The sequence below is a fragment of the Polypterus senegalus genome, chromosome 8 (genome assembly GCF_016835505.1).
Source record: "Polypterus senegalus isolate Bchr_013 chromosome 8, ASM1683550v1, whole genome shotgun sequence".
Lineage (NCBI taxonomy): Eukaryota > Metazoa > Chordata > Cladistia > Polypteriformes > Polypteridae > Polypterus > Polypterus senegalus.
In genome coordinates this window covers 118,942,371-118,964,121 of record NC_053161.1, presented here as the reverse complement: position 1 = coordinate 118,964,121, position 21,751 = coordinate 118,942,371, and the positions used below count along the sequence as shown (strand labels likewise).

At 37.2% G+C, this 21,751-nt stretch overlaps 1 protein-coding gene across 1 annotated transcript in view; it reads left to right on the top strand.

Moving 5' to 3' along the window:
* Positions 1-11,397: 11,397 nt before the first annotated feature.
* Positions 11,398-21,751, top strand: part of igf1 (insulin-like growth factor 1) — a 97,191-nt gene continuing 86,837 nt past the window's right edge. Inside the window, exons 1-2 of the mRNA XM_039761713.1 lie at positions 11,398-11,614; positions 13,097-13,253. Coding sequence (XP_039617647.1) covers positions 11,558-11,614; positions 13,097-13,253 — 214 coding nt within the window. The 5' untranslated portion in view covers positions 11,398-11,557. The remainder of the gene's footprint in view (positions 11,615-13,096; positions 13,254-21,751) is intronic.

Sequence of the window (21,751 nt, the reverse complement as noted above, 5' to 3'; positions counted from 1 at the left end):
TTAGGTTAATTAGTAACTCTGAACTGGCCCAGTATGAGCATGGATATGCCTGGAGTTGTACCCAAGGTTAATGCAAGGGCTAGAAGAAGGAATAACTGGGTTCAACACAATTGAAGCAGAGGTAGGTGGAGGTCAGATACACTGAGGTTATTGGTACCTAAAATGTTTTTTAAAGCACATGGACATAATAATAAAGAAACACTGAAAATAAGGTCTCAATACAAGAAACTAAGTCTTGAATGAACTCAAATGGAAGTGTTGATACTTGATGATGCACTTTCTCTTATAGGGTGGCACGGTGGTGCAGTGGTAGCTTCACTTCCCGGGTCTTCCCTGCGTGGAGTTTGCATGTTCTCCCCGTGTCTGCGTGGGTTTCCTCCGGGCCCTCTGGTTTCCTCCCACAGTACAAAGACATGCAGGTTAGGTACATTGTCAATCCTAAATTGTCCCTAGTGTGTGCTTGGTGTGTGGGTGTATGGGTGTGTGTGTGTGCCCTGCCTGGGGTTTGTTCCTGCCTTGCGCCCTGTGCTGGCTGGGATTGGCTCCAGCAGACCCCCGTGACCCTGTGTTAGGGTATAGCGGGTTGGAGAATGACTGACTGACTTTCTCTTATGTTTTTTGCTACATCGGGTTACAAGAATCAGGAAAGCAATAGTAGGGCATTTAGAAACCATTACTGGAGTGCAGCATGTCATAGCAGAGTCATGACAAATTGACCCTAATCCCTCATTACTTTTATACAGGACTTATGCAAGTATGTTTTGCTTTTGTACACACATTTTACAGATTTTATGCTCTTTTTATATGTGAAAAAATTTGGTTTAACATGCATATTTTATTAGTTGACCTCAAGTGGGGTTTGGTAATGAGGAAAACAGCATTCTGGCACAGCATTGTGGATCAGGAAAGTGATCTGTATGTAACCACGGTGGGGTTAGCCTGACCCACACTACTTTTTGGTTTTTTTTTTATTCTTTAAGTGCAATATCACAATAGCGCAAAGAGTTAAACACTTAGATGTTACAAAATATCATTTTTTTAAAAACATCCTAAATTTTCGTAAAAAAGAGAAATAGTTTTCTGAACATAATAAGCTATCAAAATCAATACATGATTTACATAAAGTCTTGGATGTAAAAATATGATTTCAATGTATGTACAAATTGTATATATCCTTGGGTTATTATAAAGGTTTTTTAATTTTTAAATATTTTCTATCCAGCCAATCTTCTTCTGAACCTGCTAATCCAATTTATGATCAGCATATAGTGCATCTATAAAACCAATGTGTTAAGAAAGCAAGCCTTTAAAGTTCATATGAAGAACAAGTAACACTAACAAACAAATATACAACTGCTCAAGCGTTTATCAATAGAATATAAATGCAAACCAAAAGGATAGTAATATTGCTGATGTGACTCAATGCAACCTGGACAAATAAGATTTTGAAAATGGTTGAAAGGATGTACAGTGACACAAAAGGACTACAACAATGTGGACTGTAATAAAAATAAGTTATAATCATTTAATTAACCTTAAAGTAATCTTTAACAGCAGCTGAATGCTCAGTACACAGACACGGCCAGTTTTAATAGGGGTCACAGAAGAGTGAAGAATAACATTTGTTGTGTTGACACTGTTCATTGGTCAGAATTGCTGCCTAAGTGTAGAAGTAAGAAAAAAATCACCAGAGATTATAGTTGTTAAATAACTTCTGTCTGCTTATGCCTGCCAAACTCTGTTACAGTCCTAGAGGTCAAAATTATTAATTTCTCTTAGCCAGCCAAAGAAAACAAACTTTATGAAAATGACAAGTCAAAGAATAACTTGCAAGTCAAAAAGAAAACATGTAGGTGGAAAAAAATAGCAAATGTTTGCTCGAGCAGTTCAGTGCTGACTTTAGGACACCTTGACCCGTCTTTAACACATGAAAATGTCTTTAACTGTAGAGGCACTCTAACCTAGCAACACTTAAAAGCAAAGAATAACGGGTGCATTGATATTAGTTGCAAACTTTTTTTATGTGTGCTGGGGAATGGTTTCCTTTTGTTGAAAATATCAAAAATAGTAGGGTTGTAAAACCAAACACTTTAACATTCTAGCACAAGATCCCCTTGACTATGTTGAAAGTTGGTCAGCCAATCTATACTATCTGACATAAGTGTCTTAAAATGAAATGGGCCATTGATTTTTATTAGAAAGCAGGGATGGTCTTACACAGCATTTTATACTGAAATGGTGTTTCCCTATATATCAATGTGGACATTTCTAGAACAAGGATAGTCAGACATATATAAGGGGGAAACATTTGCAGATATTAATCGAAGAATTCTACTATATGCCTTTATCTCCCTCATTGAAAATTCTGGCTAACATCCCTTGAAGAAGTGTGAGTGGTCCTCTAGAATCTCATTTAAAAACATCAGTGCACTTATAATCCTGTAGAACAACAGTACAATAGAAACTCTGAAAGTCAGCATTGGAGACAATAGGGGTGTTGAGAACAACAGCAACACAGAATGTAAGAACCTAAAAGAAATAAACAAATGTGAGAAAACCATTCAGCATATAAAGCTTATTTGCTTTTTTAAAGTTAAATGTACACTTAAAAATAGTTGTTCTTTAATGGCATTTTGTGGTTCTTTAGTGGGTTGTATGGTTCCTTGTAGAACCCTTTCTTGACAAAGCAACACTTCATTCTGGAAGGGTTCCTTGCATATGTAGTCAGTTCTTTGTGCTTTGAAAACCTCCTGTAAAACAAATCTTTAATGTATGGTATTCTACCTAAAAAGACACTAACAGATTAAGAAAACCTGAAATTAGCCTGTGTCACTTTACATATGAAGCAAGACTCCTTTTAAAATCATTACCCATTGGTATTTCATAAATCTATTACCATCTATTTATGGTTATTAACTGTATGGAGCCTGTTAAGGATCTTATAAAGTTTCTTTATGGAACCTTCATGTAGATGGGTCTTTTAGGAACCAAAAATGGTTTTCCTATGGCACTGCTCTGAAGAACCACTCTTTTATTTCTATTTTTAAGAGTGAGGAGTCATTATTTTATCCAGATACTATTTAAAGTTCACAAGGATGCCCCTTCAGCTACATAAACCTGGAAGACTGTTTGATGTAGATAGATAGATAGATAGATAGATAGATAGATAGATAGATAGATAGATAGATAGATAGATAGATAGATAGATAGATAGATAGATAGATAGATAGATAGATAGATAGATAGATACGTTATTAATCCCCAAGGGGAAATTCACATACTCCAGCAGCAGCATATTGATAAAAAAAAACAATATTAAATTAAAGAGTAATAAAAATGCAGGTAAAACAGACAATAACTTTGTATAATGTTAATGTTTACCCCCCACCCCGGGTGGAATTGAAGAGTCGCATAGTCTAGGAGAGGTACGATCTCCTCAGTCTGGCAGTGGAGCAGGACGGTGACTACAGTCTGTCACTAAAGCTACTCCTCTGCCTGGAGATGATCCTGTTCAGTGCATACATTGGATTCTCGATTATTGACATGAGCCTGCTCAGCGCCTGTCGCTCTGCCACAAATGTCAAATTGTCCAGCTCCGCGCCTACAATAGAGCCTGCCTTCCTCACCAGTTTGTCCAGGCATGAGGCGTCCCTCTTCTTTATGCTGCCTCCCCAGCACACCACCGCATAGAAGAGAGCTATCGCCACAACCGTCTGATAGAACATCTGCAGCATCTTATTGCAGATGTTGAAGGACACCAGCCTTCTAAGGAAGTATTTTCGGCTCTGTCCTTTCTTGCGCAGAGCATCAGTATTGGCAGTCCAGTCCAATTTATCATCCAGCTGCACTCCCAGGTATTTATAGATCTGCACTCTCTGCACACAGTCACCTCTGATAATCATGGGGTCCATGAGGGGCCTGGGCCTCCTAAAATCCACCACCTGCTCCTTGGTTTTGCTGGTGTTCAGTTGTATTCCTCCTGCCCACTCCTGATGCAGCCCATGATAGCAGTGTCGTCAGCGCACTTTTGCACGTAGCAGGACTCCGAGTTGTATTGGAAGTCCAATATATATAGGCTGAACAGGACCAGAAAAAGTACAGTCCCCTGCGGCACTCCTGTACTGTTGACCACAATTTCAGACCTGCAGTTCCAGAGACGCACATACTGAGGTCTGTCTGTAAGATAGTTGACGATCCATGCTACCAGGTATGAATCTACTCCCATTTCTGTCAGCTTGTCCCTAAGGAGCAGAGGTTGGATGGTGTTGAAGGTGCTAGAGAAGTCCAGAAACATAATTCTTACAGCACCACTGCCTCTGTCCAAGTGGGAGAGAGATCGGTGTAGCATATAGATGATGGCATCCTCCGCTCCAACCTTCTCCTGGTATGTAAACTGCAGAGGGTCTATTAAATATAAGCAGCAGCTAGAAGACAATTTCTGTTTTTATTTAAACTTGCTGGTACTCTTAGTAAACTGGAGTTGGGAAAGAAACAGAGTGAAAACTTAAATATTCCAGAATTACTGACATACATAATCCTGTACATGTTATTTTTGGGCTGGTATAGTGGAATTGTCTCATAGCTGCAGAGTCTAGAATTCAAACTGCAGTCTGGTCATTCTTTTTGCTTCTGTGCAGATTTTTGTACAGGTACAAGAAATCAAAATTACCCGTGACACCACGATAACATTTCTATTAATATACGTGGGTCATGAGACAATGTTGTAGTACTTTTTTATAATGCTTTGCAATTCAGTTCTGCAATATTTAACAGCCTGTTAATCCATTTTTCATTTGATAGACTAAAGTTACAACTGAAGTAATGTCTCTATAGTAAAAACAAATCTCAATCTCTTGTACCTCTTTATGAAAATCCTTTGAGACAAATTAATCCCCTAGATCTTTTTTGACTGTGGAGATGAATTTAAAGTATTTTAGCAATCTACACTATAAAACTGGGAACATTCTGTGGTAGTACCTGCCACACATCAATAGATCATCTAACCAAGCTCTAGGGGCGGTTACTCTTGAGATGAGTGCTTAGCAGGACTGTCAAGTAATTCTTTGTAATAGAATATTTCAAATACATACTGTCACAGACGTGCGAATGGGAGGAAGCTAAAGGGCCTGAATAATAGTAGTTCCATGTCAGACCAGAGGGTGGCGAGTTGAACTAACTCTCTCTCTCAATCCTCTGCAGATCATCCACGGGAAATCTCACACGGTTCCGGCCCCATGGATGACATCACTTCCAATTCCGGGCCCATGAATGATGTTACTTCCGGTTCTGGGCCCAAGGATGATGTCACTTTCTTTCTCTGCCTTTAAAGTCGCCATATTTCTAATCTTGAGTCCGTTCTGTTTTGGATTTAAACCTGTTAAGAACTCCATCCATTTGCAACTAGGGCACAATATATGGGTGGCTACCCCAAACCTTTTTGATATCTTTTGACTATTTTGTGGCAATGAATATATAAATATGTGCATTTCAAATTCTTTTGACTTCATACGCATACTCTCCCATGTGTGATGCATATCATAAATGTGTTATTTCACAATAAATTGTCCAAAACATGCAACATGGCAGCACTGCAGCCAAAATAGACTAACAATTTCAGCTAAGGTTTTTTCTGCACAAAATTCTGCAATATTTTGTTAGGAGAATGGTAGGGGTCAGATAATCCTAGTTAAAGGGCCTGGTGCTTATATAGTGATGCTTTGCAAATTGCATATTCTTTCTAAATCATGTAATCTCTGAAAACCAAATTAAGCCCAAACAGTTGACTTAAATGTGGACAGAGCTCCTATGAGAATCAATGTAGTATCTACATTAATGTTCGTTTCATGATTTACCCAAAAAAAAACTGTATTCTTTTGTTTTACTTTTTTAGTCTTATTTTATTTTTCACTTTTCTCTTTGTGATTTCATGGAACTAGGGGAAAAGGAGGCTATGATGTCACCCTTCTTTGAGGGTATATTACTTTATCGATTGGGAGGTCACACTGCCAGTTTTCAAATAGTAAACCCCATCTTCAAAATGCATCTGGTCTTTCTAATAAAGAAAACAGAGCAAGACAATTTCATTTCTGAGCAAATTCTCTTCACGGTTTTGAGGTTTTTAAACTTTCTTTTGTCTTGAGTACAAATATCTTCCTGCCTTTTGGATTTGGTAATTTAATTTTAATTATTTGTTTAGGTTTCCAGTGTGGCCCTGTCTGCTGTCTAACTGTCCCCTTTAGAAGATTAGTCAGTCTTGTTAACACCAATAAAATCCTTCCTGCATGCAATAGCTTAATACTGTAAGTAATCACAACAGTTAGCACTGCATTATGTATGGAATATCGAATCAATGTGTTTTGTTACGCAACTATCAATAAAACACATTGCATCTTCATTCCCACACCAAAAAGCAAAAAAAAAAAAAAGTGATACTAGGCTATTAGAATGTTGATGCCAAGTTAGATAATGCAGTATTTGACAGTATAAAATGACACCCATCTCTGCTAGCACTATAGTTTCCTTTATATCCCACAATATATTTTACTTTAATTGGAGACTCAATATTGTTCCAATCTGAGACAGTGTGGTTCTGTGCATGAGTGTAATTGAGATTGACTGTGATCATCTGTGGCTGCTTTCTGACTGCATCCAGAGTCTCCAGGAATGGCCCCTATGACCCTAAGTTGGATTCATAATAGATTGAGAGATATATACAGCATATACGGTATATTATATTATTTAAACCTGTAAACTATAACTCTTTTACTAGGTTTCATGACATATTAAAAATGATGAATGTATCAAATATGTAATTATTATTCATGCAATAACACATAGGATTATGAAAAGAAGAACACACAAATACTAAAGGAGTGAATAAAATGCCACTTACAGCCACGTTGTACCGTCATAGATAGATCCTTGCCCTGCCTTTTCTGATGTTATGGTTTCCCCATTTTCTCACCTCCCAAGTGCCATCAGCTATTCAATTCCTCAAACCTTAAATGGTCTTAGAAGGTGTCTAATGTTCCCTATTCCTAACTGCTGCCCTGCCACTACCCTTTCCAACTGGAAAACTTGTGCCTCCCTGTAGCTCTTTATCATCTATTGTTCTATGTTAAAGGGTCATTTATCCATAGTATTTTCTGTACTTTGTACCCTGTAGTGTCATTTGGGAAGTGTTGCACATTTATTCTCAGATTGCCACAGCCTCACTTGCTCTCTAAATAATATTTTGCTGTAAACTCTACAATAACAAAACCTACTGTTACCATCTTTCTATACTGGCATTCAGGGGAACTTGTCATTTGCCAGTGTGGGGTTCAGTTTCTCTATGCTGGGTTGTTCTCTGCCCTGTGAAATCTTATTAGCATATTTGCCTATGATAAATGCCTTCACAGCCAAGCAAAAACTTATGACCCTCCCTTAAATATTATGGTCATTATTAACATTTAGTACCCATTGTACCCATTCATTAATTTTGATCTCACACAAGAAACAACCTAAATGCTTTATTTTCTGTTCACAATTTAGATTTATAGATAGAATGATTTTTACTATCTAAGAAAGTAGTGTATAATTTATTTTACAGAAAGTGGAGTGTCCTTGGGCTATCCCTAAAGCCTAAAGAAGACCAAATAGGTAAAAAATTTCAAATTGAGGGGAATTAATTGACAGAAAGGTTGACAAGGCACTATGAAACAGGAAACTAATAAACAGCTTATGCCCCACTAGGCCTATCTATACAAACTAGGCCCTCTATTTACTATATGGGGTGTCTAGTTCAGTTGCCCATACTAGCCTACATTCACTGCCTTCTCATCTTCTACTATACTCCTCTCTACACTCTGGCATCTTTCTTCCTCACACCTGTTGGCATCATGTTTAATCAATGAATCACTTTTAGGTAGACCCCAAGAATCAGTTCTTGGGTCTCGGATAATTGGTAAAATGTCTGGGATGACATTCTCAGAGCTCACTCTAGCTAACCCAGCCTCTACTGAACATGTATTCTGTAGATAGGAACTAAGGAAGTCCAAACATGCTGTCTTCACCAATGACTTGCGGGAGTCCACTCTTTGCACTAGTGTCCCGGGGAACTCCTAACATATTAACCGAAGTATGTTCCATCACTATTTAATAAAATCAGAACTTTTCATCCCTGTGCTTGACTTATAGCACTATCTGTTGGCTATGCACAGTGTCGCTAATTGCCTTACTACCACAATTTATTTTGAAATGTTTAACAATCAATGGACACAAAATAACAAATTTAAAAAAGGATAAATAGAAAAGAGCTAAACCTAAGTAAACAGTAGTAGATTTCAGTCAACTGTTTCCTGAATGTGAAAATGCTGTAATTTGAAATGTCACTCACACAGCAAAAGCCTCAAGTATAAACTTCAAAACTATCATAGTCTTTAGAATAAGCATGAGATAGATAGATAGATAGATAGATAGATAGATAGATAGATAGATAGATAGATAGATAGATAGATAGATAGATAGATAGATAGATAGATAGATAGATGTGCTTTCAACAAATTCTTCAACAACATATGAGATAACATAAATTACAGAATAGAATGCCATTATTCAATAGATTACAAACCCTACCAGGAAGGCATCTTTAAGGAAGCTGAAGAGAATTTTAAGAATCATAATGGATAAAAATATACCTTATATCATTTTAAATAAGTTTCATATGCAATGTTTTTAAACTCATTCCCTTGTGGTGAGAAGTGCTACTTATGTATGCCGATAACTCTTACATTCCCTTCAACATCTAAGCAGTTGCTGATCACGCCCATTGTTTTGAAGAGAACATTTAAAAAACAGAGGTTCAGATCATGGAATGACTAATGTACTTAAAAACTCAACATTCACTGACAACCTCTGAAAAGTTATGAAAACAAAAATTTCCAGCACGGATGGTCAGTGGTTGGCGTTACTGCCTTATAGTTCCGGAGATCCACATTCAAACCCCAGCCTTATCAGTTTGTGTGGAGTCTGTGCTATCTTTATGTTTACTTATAGGCTTCCGCTGGACAGATCAGCTTCCACTCACATCTAGAATACAAATCTATTAAGTTGAATACTAGTAGTAAATTTGACTTGGCTGGATTGAGGAAGTATTTCTGCAATAGTGCATTTTTTCAGATTTGGTTATTGTCTTGCACCCAGTGTTGCCAGAATAGGCTCCAACTCCCCAGGACCTTGTATTTGAATAAGAGGTTTTAGTAAAGAAATGAATAAATACTCTACAGTGGTGCAGTCAATAGTACTCCTATCTCATGGGTCCAACATCCCAGTCACTATCCTTGCCGATTTCTCTGGATTAGTTATTCCTGCTCATTTAAAAACATGCAAATTGGTAACTCTAAATTAATGTTGTATGTGTTGGGATTTTGTGTGAATGTGCCCTGCAATAGACACATACCTTATTCAAGGCTGGTTCCAAATTGACATCTGATGCTGCTCGGACAGCCTTAGTGACTCAACTGGATTAAGTGGGTGTGAAAATAAGAATGGGAGGATAAGAATAAATTAATGAAATACTTACTACTTGAGATATGAATGATGCTGATATCCTTGAGACCAAAAAATGAAGTCTCACCATGCATATGTTATCTTATCCCATTCAAGTGAGGCCTTGAAGATACCGTAAAAAACCCAAATGGGGAAAACAGAAACCCAAAGCATTTTCATTGCTTGTTAACCTTTCAACAGATTTCTTAAAGATGATTCATTAGTCCATAATTTAAAGTCAACTAAGCATGGTTTTAGTCAACAGGATTATGCCATTTTCAAAATGTACCACCTTGGTATCTACCAAACGAGATGACTCTGCAATTTGTGCCACACCGTATCACCTTATATCTGTCTGTTGCACCCTTTGTCTGAGTCAGCAGCTGTCAGAGAAACTGCTGTTGTTAGCTTCAAACCTCAATAAGTCTGCTTGGCTTTCCAGTAAATCATAACACCGGTTGTGTAAGAGGAACATAAGAAAATGAGAACCTCTAGATCTAAATTATGTACGTATTTATTTGTTTGTGTTTTTATTTGCAGTTGGCTTACCACTTAATAAGTAATTGTAAAGTACTAAAGTCTACTTAAATGCTCTACGCAAGTGCGGCAGAAAGCAAGACTGAAATGCTCACCACCTGTACCTCAGAAAAACAACCAAATCTGAAAAGACTTTGCTCACCTTTGCTGGGATTTAAGAAGACTGATCCTGAAGTATTCTCAGGTAAAGGCAAAATTCAGAAGATGCTCTATTATCACATACCTTTGCAAATCTCCTTTGACTCAGTCTTGCAGATGAGAAAACATCCAATATTCTCTCATCATTAACTCTAAATATATTTTAAGAGAGACATGCAGTGCCAGCAACCATGATATGACAGAAGTTATGCATTCATGTGTAGCGTCTTATCAAGTCTATTCTTTTTTGTTGATAATGATAAATGTAGTTTTGTGAAACAGGATGCGGAGTTTTGAAAAGCTGTGGCATTAGTTTGAAAAACGATCCGCTAGTGAGCTGTGTACCACAGGTATTATGTTCATCTCGTGTATATTTCGTGGATTCTCCCTCGTATCCTGTACTCATTTACTTTTCCACACTAGGGATGTGTTATGCTATATTAAAATATACAGGTGTATCTAGCGATATATTTATTAAATACAATAAAACTTTTCAGATAAGTGAAGACAACAGGAATTCTCCGGTTAATGTGTTTTTTTAACTGATTTTACAACCCATTAATTCAACGTAAGTAGTACTGAATGACTTCAACGCGTGTGTCCATTTTCCTGTAACGTTTTAAACAGATGGCAAGTACGAGATTTCGTTCCCTATCGAAGTCAGTAACCCTCCGGATATAGCGCCTTGAGGCAAGCAGCCAGTCGAGCCCTGCCTTTTAACAGAGAATTCCCGTGCAGATTAGACATTGCTGCTGAATTTCTTCTTCTTCTTCTTCTTCTTCTTCTTCTTCTTCTTCTTCTTCTTCTTCTTCTTCTTCTTCGTCTAATTCTTCTTCGTCTCTGTTTCTGGCTCATCTTAGAATGACTTTGTTGAAATAAAAAAGAGCCAGTAGACTATTCAGTTCGGGCAGACGTTGTGCTAAAAAAAGGGTCTGTTTTGCGATTGACTTGCTCAGTTGCCGGTGAACTCCGTAAGGTTAGTCCTTACGAGATCAGAACTCAATCCCAATCCTAGAAATGAGCTATGACGTGATTTGTAAATGTGCCCAAAAGTCTTTAATAAGTAACTTTGCCAGAGGAGAAAGCAAATGGTCCCCCAGCTGTTTCCTGTCGAACATGTCTGTGTAATGTAGATAAATGTGAGGATTTTCTCTAAATCCCTCTTCTGTTTGCTAAATCTCACTACGCTGCTCAAAAAAAAAAAAATCAGAGCAGATGAGTCTGCGCAATGGAACAAAGTCTGAATATTGAAATTTGACATTACTATCAACATCTCATCCTCTTTCGGGCTGGATTTTTAATGACTTCAAACGCGTTCATTTTTCTGGGCTTTGTAATTTAGGAAGCCGGGGGGATGTCCAGCAGTCACTCAGCACGGCTTTTTCACTGGCACTTTTGTGATGTCTTTCAGGTAACTGCACCGTTTACTTTTTCTAAACTCCTGACAATATACTTAGAGAGAATGTTAGGGGCACTTTTTTATATTCTTGGAGTATCTTGTTTAAAGATTTTTAGAATGTATCTAAATGGCACTTTGAAATGTTTTAAATGCATGACTACTAAGGAAGTATACTGTGTAACATTCTGAAAGTAAAAACTTTCTACATCATTGTTATTAATAGCAATTATTATTATTATTATTATTATTCAAAACCCAGTCCCAAGTCACTTGGGATTCGGGTGTTATTAATTACTATTTATATTACCATATGTAATATTACTGGTTTTAAAATTTTTATTTCAATATTAATGCTCTACCAGAAATGGAGAAAATAAAAGTGATAATGTGTTTCAAACAGATGAGATAAAACCAAATCAAATCTTTTTCCGTCTTTCTTTTTTAATTATTAAATGTGAATGTTATGTCCGGATCCAATTACCTCTCCTCCGGTCCTGTTGAGTGCACTTATAAATATTAGATGTTTAATAATTTTATTTATTTATTACAAGTAGTGCATGTATCATTATTTTCATTGCCGCAAATCTGCTGATACTGAAAAAGGAAGCGCGGTTTTTTTTTTTTTTGCCCCCGGCGCTCTTTCAGGGGTCCTCTCGGTGACATTAGGATGAATCCGCTTCTTTTAACTATATGTCAATTCCCTTCACTAACTGTTGCCACTTTCCGCATATGAACTCTCTCAAGAGATTTCCATTCGAGACTCTCTTTTAAACATCCAGAACCCCCCCACCCACCTCAAAATAAAACCGGACCTTGTTATGGACTCTTTTCATTGATATCCAATCAATACGCAGATCGCAGACCTGGAAACAGCACCTGCCTACCTGTGGCAGGTAATCAGACTTGACCAAACTTTCCACATTGCAATCTGAGTCGAAATACAAGAGGAGCAGTGCTTACTGTTGCAGTAGGTTAATCTTGTATTCTAAAGTAAACAGAAACCAGTTATTACAGACTTTGTAAATCATTCTTTCACTATGAGTCTTGCAAAACTGCCTCCAAAAAAATGAAACTTGACAGGCAGACACTCTACCAGCTTTAAGGTTTAGATTCAATACGGTATAAATATCAACAGGCGCACGCTTGAGATCTTGAGCGGAGCTGCTTCTATCTCAGCACATCGACATGACCTGATTTGACTTTGTGGGGGCTCCCCTGCAGCAATGATGGCATCCTGCTCCAGCAATGCTTCTCTTCCACTTATCAGTCTACATACAACTAGTTGAAACTCCATCATCATCATCCTGCATCCCTTCCCCCATGTCTTTTGTTTATTTTCCTCTTGTCAGGTAAAGGTGACTTGATCAGCAGAAAAGTAAACAGAAACAAAAAGACAAATGCTAGCAGCCTGTAGTGGGGCTAAAGGCTGTTTTGCTCTGCACATGTTTTGCCGCGCTGCATTAAAAGCTTATCTCCCTTTCTTATTGGTTGCAGTTTAAGATGTGCTCCTTCTCATGTACCCATATACTGTACTTGATGCTGTGTGCTGTGTGCCTGAGTCAGGCTGTTGAAGCCGGATCAGAGACACTCTGCGGAGCGGAGCTGGTGGACACTCTTCAGTTCGTGTGTGGGGAGAGAGGCTTTTATTTCAGTAAGTTTTGGGGTTTTCTCTTATTTGTTTTGTTGTGTGTATTTATTTGTCATTCTGCTCTACGGCCGCTTCTGACTTTCATTTTTTTTGTTTGTTTTTATTGTTTTGATTGGGTAGAAAATCTTAAGTTCCATCATATGTGGTGTCTGATCTTTCTGGGAGGCATTTGAGTAAATGTTGCTCTTTCTTTGGAGTTGTAAATTTCTGTCATCGGTCCAATACCTGAGAAGCCCAAAATTGTGAATTAGCACAAGCAGGATATGTCCAGCCAGGGAAATCTGAACACTGATTTGCAGGCGAACAGGTAGCTCGGTCTTTCGGGAAGTCAGCTAGCGTTGCATAGTCGAGAACTGAGTTATATTCAGTTGGATTTCACCTGGAATAAATGTTGTGTAGTTTGGAAATATTTTGATAATTACCCTATATGATATTTGTTCCTGTCTATTTTCTAATGTGACTTTTGTCACTGTCAGAGTTTGAGGCTGAAAGTTTTAAAACTTATCTATGTTGTATTTCCTAACCAGCAGAAAAAGGAAGTGGTTAAATTGTCTTTTATAGATAAATTGTTTTTCCAAGAATGTCAGCCAGGCCACACTAGCCCTTGAACTTCCGAAGTACTCAGTATAAATATGCATGCCCACCCTGCATGTGTGTATTTATATATCAATATCATTTGGTAACACAGTGTCAAACACCAGACACCTTCCTGACTCTAAGCCTTGCAAGTAAGCTTAGGTTAATATACTATTAAAAAAATGGCAACTATACTTTGCATTTTTTGCCAAATATAGATGACTTGACTATTCATGCAGTAACCTCTTTACCTGAGTGGTTGATTGAAAGTTCTTAATTTAAAGGTGAAGAGGCCTGTGTGACTTTTCCCAAAGTGGACAAAACATTGAAATGTGTCATCATATTTTACTAAAATCTTCAAGTTTATGCATCATAGTTAGTTCCTTACTCTTACAGTGGATAGAACAATAGGCACACAAAGGAACTGCTGGCTGCATGTGCGCTCATTCTTGGCAGTGCTTCTACTCTTATTTTCACTGAACCTTAAATACCAAGAAAAACCCTTAAGTGACTCTATTCTTGGCAAAGGCCCACTCTTGGCCATTGTCTTGCATGTTCCTATGTATTTGCCTTGACATAATTATTTGCAGTTCAGTATTTGATTAGCTTTGGCAATCGCAAAGCCAATGCATACATCTCAAGGACCACACAAAGTTGGATTTTAAAAAAAAAGAAAAAAAAAAAAGTCCATCAAAGGCTCTAAGGCACGGATGCATATTATTTGTTTTATGCCGTTTGTCAAATGCAGATGGGCCTCTTATGTAGTTTATAGAGAATGTTGCCAGGGTGCACCCATGAATTCAGTGTTTTTTTTGTGGAGTTGTGTTTATATGGTGTTTGAATGAGTTTCCAAGGTCAATCATTTTCTCTTAAAATGTGTTTCTCCTAAATTTAATAATCATTATTTAATTTCAAATAATTGCAGCACAAACTGGTTCAATGGTTAATGCTGCTGCTGCTCCCAGCTCCAGTGACTGGGTTCCAATCCTGGCCAGATCACTGTCTAGGTAGTGTTCAGCCTCAGTTTGTTTAGATGTTTCTCTTGGCTTAGTTTTCCTTCCTCATTCTAAAAACATGCATGTGTGTTGGTATTACTTTAATTGAATGGATATATACATGTGTCCTATGAGAGACTGGCTTCCTGTCTGGGTCTGGTTTCTACTGTGACTCCCCCAAAGCTGCAAGGATAGGCCCCAATTCCACCATGATCCAGTTTTTGAGTTAAGTAGGTTGTTAAATGGAGGAATACATGGCTATTTCAAACAAATATTTTTATGTAGTGCCTTTCTAGGTGTAAAATTAGGTGTTTCAATTGTTTATTGTAAAACAAATTATTTTAATATTCGCTCAGATCCTAACATGGGCTCTTGCCACTATGTTCCTGAACTAAGTTAAGCAGATTCGATAATAGATTTCTATAAGAAAAGTGGCTTGCTTGGGGGTTCACAATGAACTAGTGCTGCTGGTGACATGAAATGGCAAATGTATGTTTTATAGTCCAAATTGTCAGCAAAAAAGAACACACTTTATGGGCAAAGACGGCTCTGATGTTGAATACCCAGTTTTGTCATCTTTGCCTTTGCTTTTCCATCAGAGAGAGAATAAAACTATACCAATGCACGTGAGAAATGAACCCACTCTCGTATCATCATACTAGCAGAAACACCTTCACCTCCTACAACAAGGGCTTTAACTTCTTGGTATTGGCGTCATGCATTTTTCCAATCCTGCTGATCTACTTTGCTTGACCATGCCAGGCGTATTAACTTTCAATGCTGAAACATCTTTATTCTCACATCTTTTTGAACTAGATGTGTTTGAATATCTTTTTCCAATAAAGTGATTTACTATATAATTTTGGTTGAGGCAACTGGCTTAGTAGCTGCCTAAAAGGCTTTACAATTGAAAAACCACACTTGAGAACCTGGTAACAATCATGGAAAAAAGTATGAAGCAATAAGATATTGGAACTCCACTTGCCACCTTAACCCTTGTCCGTGCTAAATGAAGAAATCAGTCGGCAGCTGAAGTCTGAACAGCTCCTTCCAATCTTTTTTTCTTCGTTGGCACTTGCTAAAATTTGCTATTACAGTGGACCATGCAGCTGATTATTTTTGCTTTTTGGACAAGAACACGTAGCTCCCATCAACAGAATAAATGTTTAAAACACTTGAAAATGTCTAGTTTTTAACCCTATTGAAAAATTATTCAGGAAATTGAGATCCTTTTACTATTAACACTATGTGACAATACTTTCTGGCATTAAAGTAATTTTCTACCACTTTCACAGCTATGCATAGAATAAATGTATAATATTTTACAGGTATACGCCCAAATCTCAAAAACACTATGACTGAATTGAATGAAATTTGGTGGCATTATAGAAAAGAAAATGAGCTCTCCCAATTCTCTTTTATTTTTCGATATTCGTCGTTAAAAATGCTGTAGCAAGTGGGGTATCCTTAGGCACAGTGTCCTTTTTTCAGCTGAGCACCGTGAAGGAGTTGAAGGAATCGCGCAGATCAAAGGGGCTAAAGCTTTATCCAAATGAAGGCTGCTACCAGAAACAGAGTTTTGTGAAGCTCAAAGAAGACATCCTTAGCAGGTCCTTAGGCACAGACAGCACTCCCTAATCTGCTGGCTTCTTCCTACTCCTCATGACAAAGTATAAAACACATGCAAATTCAAATAAGGTTGAAGGGCAAGGGTGAGTGTAAGAGTTGTCATGCTTGGATTGTCAGTCACACTTACTGTATATACAGTAAATCTACTGCGAAGAGTGGAGTGTGGGGCATGCAATATTGTGGAGAACTGGGGTCTCCCCTTTCCTCATTCAGCTATGCTCCCATTTGCAGTACAGCATACCGAACCACTTCATCATAAACCAGAAAAGAGAGCATGCCTTGGAAAGCTTAAATGCTTTGTGCAGCTCAGTAAAAGGACAAGAATAAGCACAGACAGAACATTTAAGAGGTATACATTGTAGATAGTTCACTGTATTATTTCTTTTCATCTGTTCTTTTATGTACTGTGCTTAAAATGATTACATGTGCAACATAAATGTGCAGCCTATAAACACCAATGCTGTATGTAATAATAAGTTAAATTAAACCATGAGTCAGTGTATATTGTTTTTGATCTAAAGCCTCCAAAACCTTTTAATGCTATAAGATTATAAATCAAAGCATTACATTCTTTTTTTTACAAGATGTGCTACAGCAGAAATTATATTTATACCCCAAATTCTTATTATTCCTACTAATTACCTGTAAAGTTGTGTTTTTCAATGACTGTCAACAAAAGACAAGGTCAGTCACTATGAAAAGTACAAATCGATCTATGGCAGGAATTTTTTAATCTTTGCCAATTGCATGTAGCATATTCAATATATTAGCCTCTAGTTAAAAAAAATTAACAAAAATTGTATACAGAAAAGTACTTAGTTATATAGTACGTTAGATACATCCAGTTATCGACAATATAACCAAGGTGCTTTGTCTTAGGAAATTTCACAGCTGAAGTCTGGTAACACTGCTAGTTTATGTATATATTTACGACAAAAAACTATGCAAACCTCCCAATATGAAACATGTATCAATTTAAAGTTCACAATACAAAAATATAACATTTTCAATATGGTTTTGTTCAATATTGTTCTAATTGACCTCAGTCTCAACAAATTAACACAGTGCTCTCGAACAGGAGAAGTGCATGACTGCAACTTCAGTCATTCTACTTTATGCTAAATCTCTACAGTCTCTATATTTGAGTACTTTGCAGGTGTTGGGCACATTAGAAAGGCAACAGCAAATTATTATGTGCATAAATGCGAGATATCAAGGAATGTCTCAGTGTTCCTTGTGTTAATTATGAGTTTTGCTCAGTCCTTAGCAGGATTCAAACTTGTGTCCAGTCCTACACATGCAGAGCTAGCAACAAGCAAACAGAAGTTCTTTCACTTAATTATCTGTCTTGTCTTGAATTTATGTGGTTGTTTTGCAATAGGCGCACTTCGCTAGAAATTCAAGTTAAGTTTTAAAATCATAATATGTGCATGACACTTCTAAAGGCACTTGCAAAGTTTTATCACAAACAAATAAGGTCATGGCTCAGATTTCAATAAATACCTGTGATTAACAGATGTACTACTGATAATTACCATCCATCATAAACATTTATCCAACCGAAAAAACAACCCTCATCTCCACCAGAAAAGTGAATGAAACTGCAATAAAAAAAGAATAAAATGTTTTAACTGTGCAAAGATTAAGCCAAATATAGCAACATGCTACTTTTCCTTGACCTGCATATACATGTTGGGAGCAGTTCAAGAAACTAGCTTACTTATTTTTTGTAATAATTTTCTTATTTTTATTTATTAAATCAAATATATAATAGCAACAGGAAATGAAATAGGAGCAAAACCATAAAGGTAAAACAACACACTAACCTTATCATTTCAATTTGAGCCAAGAGGCAGCTATTATAGGATTACCTAATGTCCAGAAAATAAGGAGGAAAAGGAAACCAAACATCACCACTAAAATGACAAACAGCAGCATTGGACTAAAACTGCCTTACAAGGCAACATAGAGGCAGCATTTGAACAACGCGATTTATTCATTCCACTTTTCATTTGATTTGCTAGACTCATTATTGATCTTTGATGATGACACTTTAGGGTAAGTTAAATTGAAAGATATCCAGTTGTTTATAGTAACAAGTTGAGTGGTCTTTCAGTGACAAGCAAGATGTACTTTAGCTGCAGAGTACTGAGGTAAATCAATTTACATTGGTAGGGCACTACAAAAAGTTTACAGAAATTTCGCCTCTCACATTTTGCCCTCAACATTTCACCCCAGCACGTTTCGCCCCCACTACATTTCACCTCCATGATATTTCTCCCCCACCCCAGTAACTTCTAATAACCACACCCAGACGTTTTGAGTGTTGGAAGTTCCTAGAAAAAATAAAGTGAATAATTTTTCTCAGCGTTCAAAACTGACTTTCCTAATTTAAACATTTTTGTAGCAAAATGATAAAAAAGCATATAGTGCATCACTTAAATGAAACGCTCTGTAAACATATATACATTTTTATTTTGATTAAACGAATCCAAAAGATTTTACAAAAATTAATATCACATGTTGTTGCGAAAAAAACATACATGAAATACAATTATGTACTAAATTAATATCTTTGTAATTTACCTGGGGCAAAATGTGTTGGGGTGAAATGTAGGGGGCAACTTATCCGGACTACACTACAAACTTATGATTGACTGAGAGCTGCATAACTGAAGAGGATACTCAGAAGTCATATATTTACTAAGTTATCCAGTGTTCAGTTTAAAATGACTATCACTTCCAGCATTTCTATCACTCCTTAATATTAACACAACTCCATAATAACTGAGGAACTGTCAGAAAGAAGCTTTTAAACCCCAGCCATACACCAGTTCAAGGGATATCATGGTAATCATTTACAGGGCCACTGCCCTCTTAGAACTCACCTTGGTGGCTCCAAGTGTCCCTGCAATTCTGAACCGCAGCACATTGCTAAAGGACCAGACATCCTCCAGATAGTCTACCTACTCCAGTATCTCACAGGGAGCTGCATATAACACAGCAGTTTTCCCTTCTGCCACCTATTTCACCTGGACATTACAGTACAGGGCTTCAGCTACCATAGATTGTTTCATTTGACAGAGGGTCATCCAGCTCTGTCAAATACCAGGTTGACTGCCCAGCATCCAATACCGAACTATGGAGCATGACTTAACATTGAGTTGGAAACCCAGATAAACTAATATTGCCACAAAAGCACCTATTACCAGTGATTCCTTTGTCAGGGCTTTTATATGTGGTATATGGTATAAAATTGCCTGCAACCCAGGGCACAGTCTGGGCCTTCTCTAAAATAGTAATTTATTAATATCTGACTATTTGTAGTGCACAACTGAGGTACTCAGGTGGCTTCACTACATTCATATTGATATGACACCCCCAGCGAGACAGATAATTGTAACGAAAGATAGCAACCTGGGGACGTTTAAACAAAGTTAGGTTTGTGCCAGATAATCAGTCCTCAAAACTTTAACATTAATTTGAAGTCAATAAAACAAACTCGAAAATCAAAATCCTTTTCATAACAATACATCAACGCACAGAGATTTAGACTGAAATGTCAGTAAAGTTGTATACCAGGAAATCACGTCACCCATCATGACCTCCAGTACCCAAATATAGCAACACCATAAAAGCAACAAAAACATGGCAACATCCATAATAAAAACAATATGCTTCTCATCAGACATGTATTGTATTCATTATTAAGTTTACTTGACAAGTAACAAATGAGTTAACGGCAGTACATTCACAATATATATAAAATCAAAAAAGAATCAGAAAAAAAACAAAATAATGCTAAAAAAAACATGATCGTAACACAAATAATGCCAAAGAAAGCCTAATGTACAAAAGGGGACAAATTAGAGAGAAAAAAATCATATTGATTCAATAGAAGTAGAAAGTAAATCGAACTGCCTTTTGGTGCCACCTGCACAGTTTTTAGTTGCTGCCTTTGAGGCTTTTTCACTTACTGTACCTTCTGATGTGGTTTTCCCAGACTCCCTTGTACCACTCATCTCTGTCTGTCTCTCTTTTCTGTCCTAAATCTGACCACTCTTTCTCATATACACTCAATTGACTTCTGCTTATTTTAACTTCCACTTCCAGCTAGGCCTCCTCTAAAATTCCACCAGAGGTATCTGGTTAGAATTCTCTTTAACAGTTCCTGGTGTCCTTGCATCCTTAAGCTTTCAGTTAGTCTTAAAAAGACAGATTTCCAGGAGTAATATTGTGTTACGTGGTCTGTACATAGGGTAGCAGTGTGTTGAGACCTCTTGCAATTTTCTCCTCTGGGCCTTCTTTCTATTTCAAATGGTCAAGCAACATCACTAACCATCGGGTTATCTGTCCAGACTGCCATATTCTCTTTGTGCAGATGAACACAGACACAGGACATGCTACCGCCTTGCAGTATAGCAGTGTACTTTATTCTACACATTCATTGCAACATGCATTGTCACAGCCTACCTTCTACTTCTTTTCTTTCATTTAGGTTTTGGCAAGCACTAACCCTGCCATGTACCATAATTTCCAGCCTTCAGATAGATAGATAGATAGATAGATAGATAGATAGATAGATAGATAGATAGATAGATAGATAGATAGATGTGAAAACACTGATAGATAGAGAGATAGATAGATAGATAGATAGATAGATAGATAGAGTTGGAGTCCATACCTTTTCATACCCACTCTCTACCCACAAAATAAAATACAGAACTTATGCAACAAATAACTTCAAAAACCTAACAGAACAAAACAAAAAATCAACCCACACCCAAGAGAAAGACAGAAGAGCCAAGAGCATTGAAAATAAACAAATAAATAAATAAATTAATTAATTAATAAAACATGTTAAAACATTCTTTTCCCCGTAAATGAATGCTTATTCTAATTTTTTTAATTAGGTCTTGCCATGTTTTGAAAACATTTTGGGTAGGTCTTCTAAATGAAAATTTCGAATATTTCCAATTTCAAATAATAAAGAAAGTCTGTAACCCACTGAGTTATAAAAGTGGGCTAAGATTCTTCAAGTTAAGCAAGATAAGTCTGTGTGCTATTAGTACGGTAAAGGCAATTACAATCAATTTGTCCTTCTCCACTTCAAGCCCATCTGAGTGTACACCAAACCTGGCTGTTAATTTTGTTAGGAGCGATTGTGACGCCAAGGCTGTCTGATAAGTATTTAAAGCTTTTTATCCAAGTGATATTAATTTGGTGCACTCCCAAAACATGTGAACCTGCGAGACTGGTGCTAGATTGCAGCAGTTGTAGGTTGGATCTTGTCCTGGATGC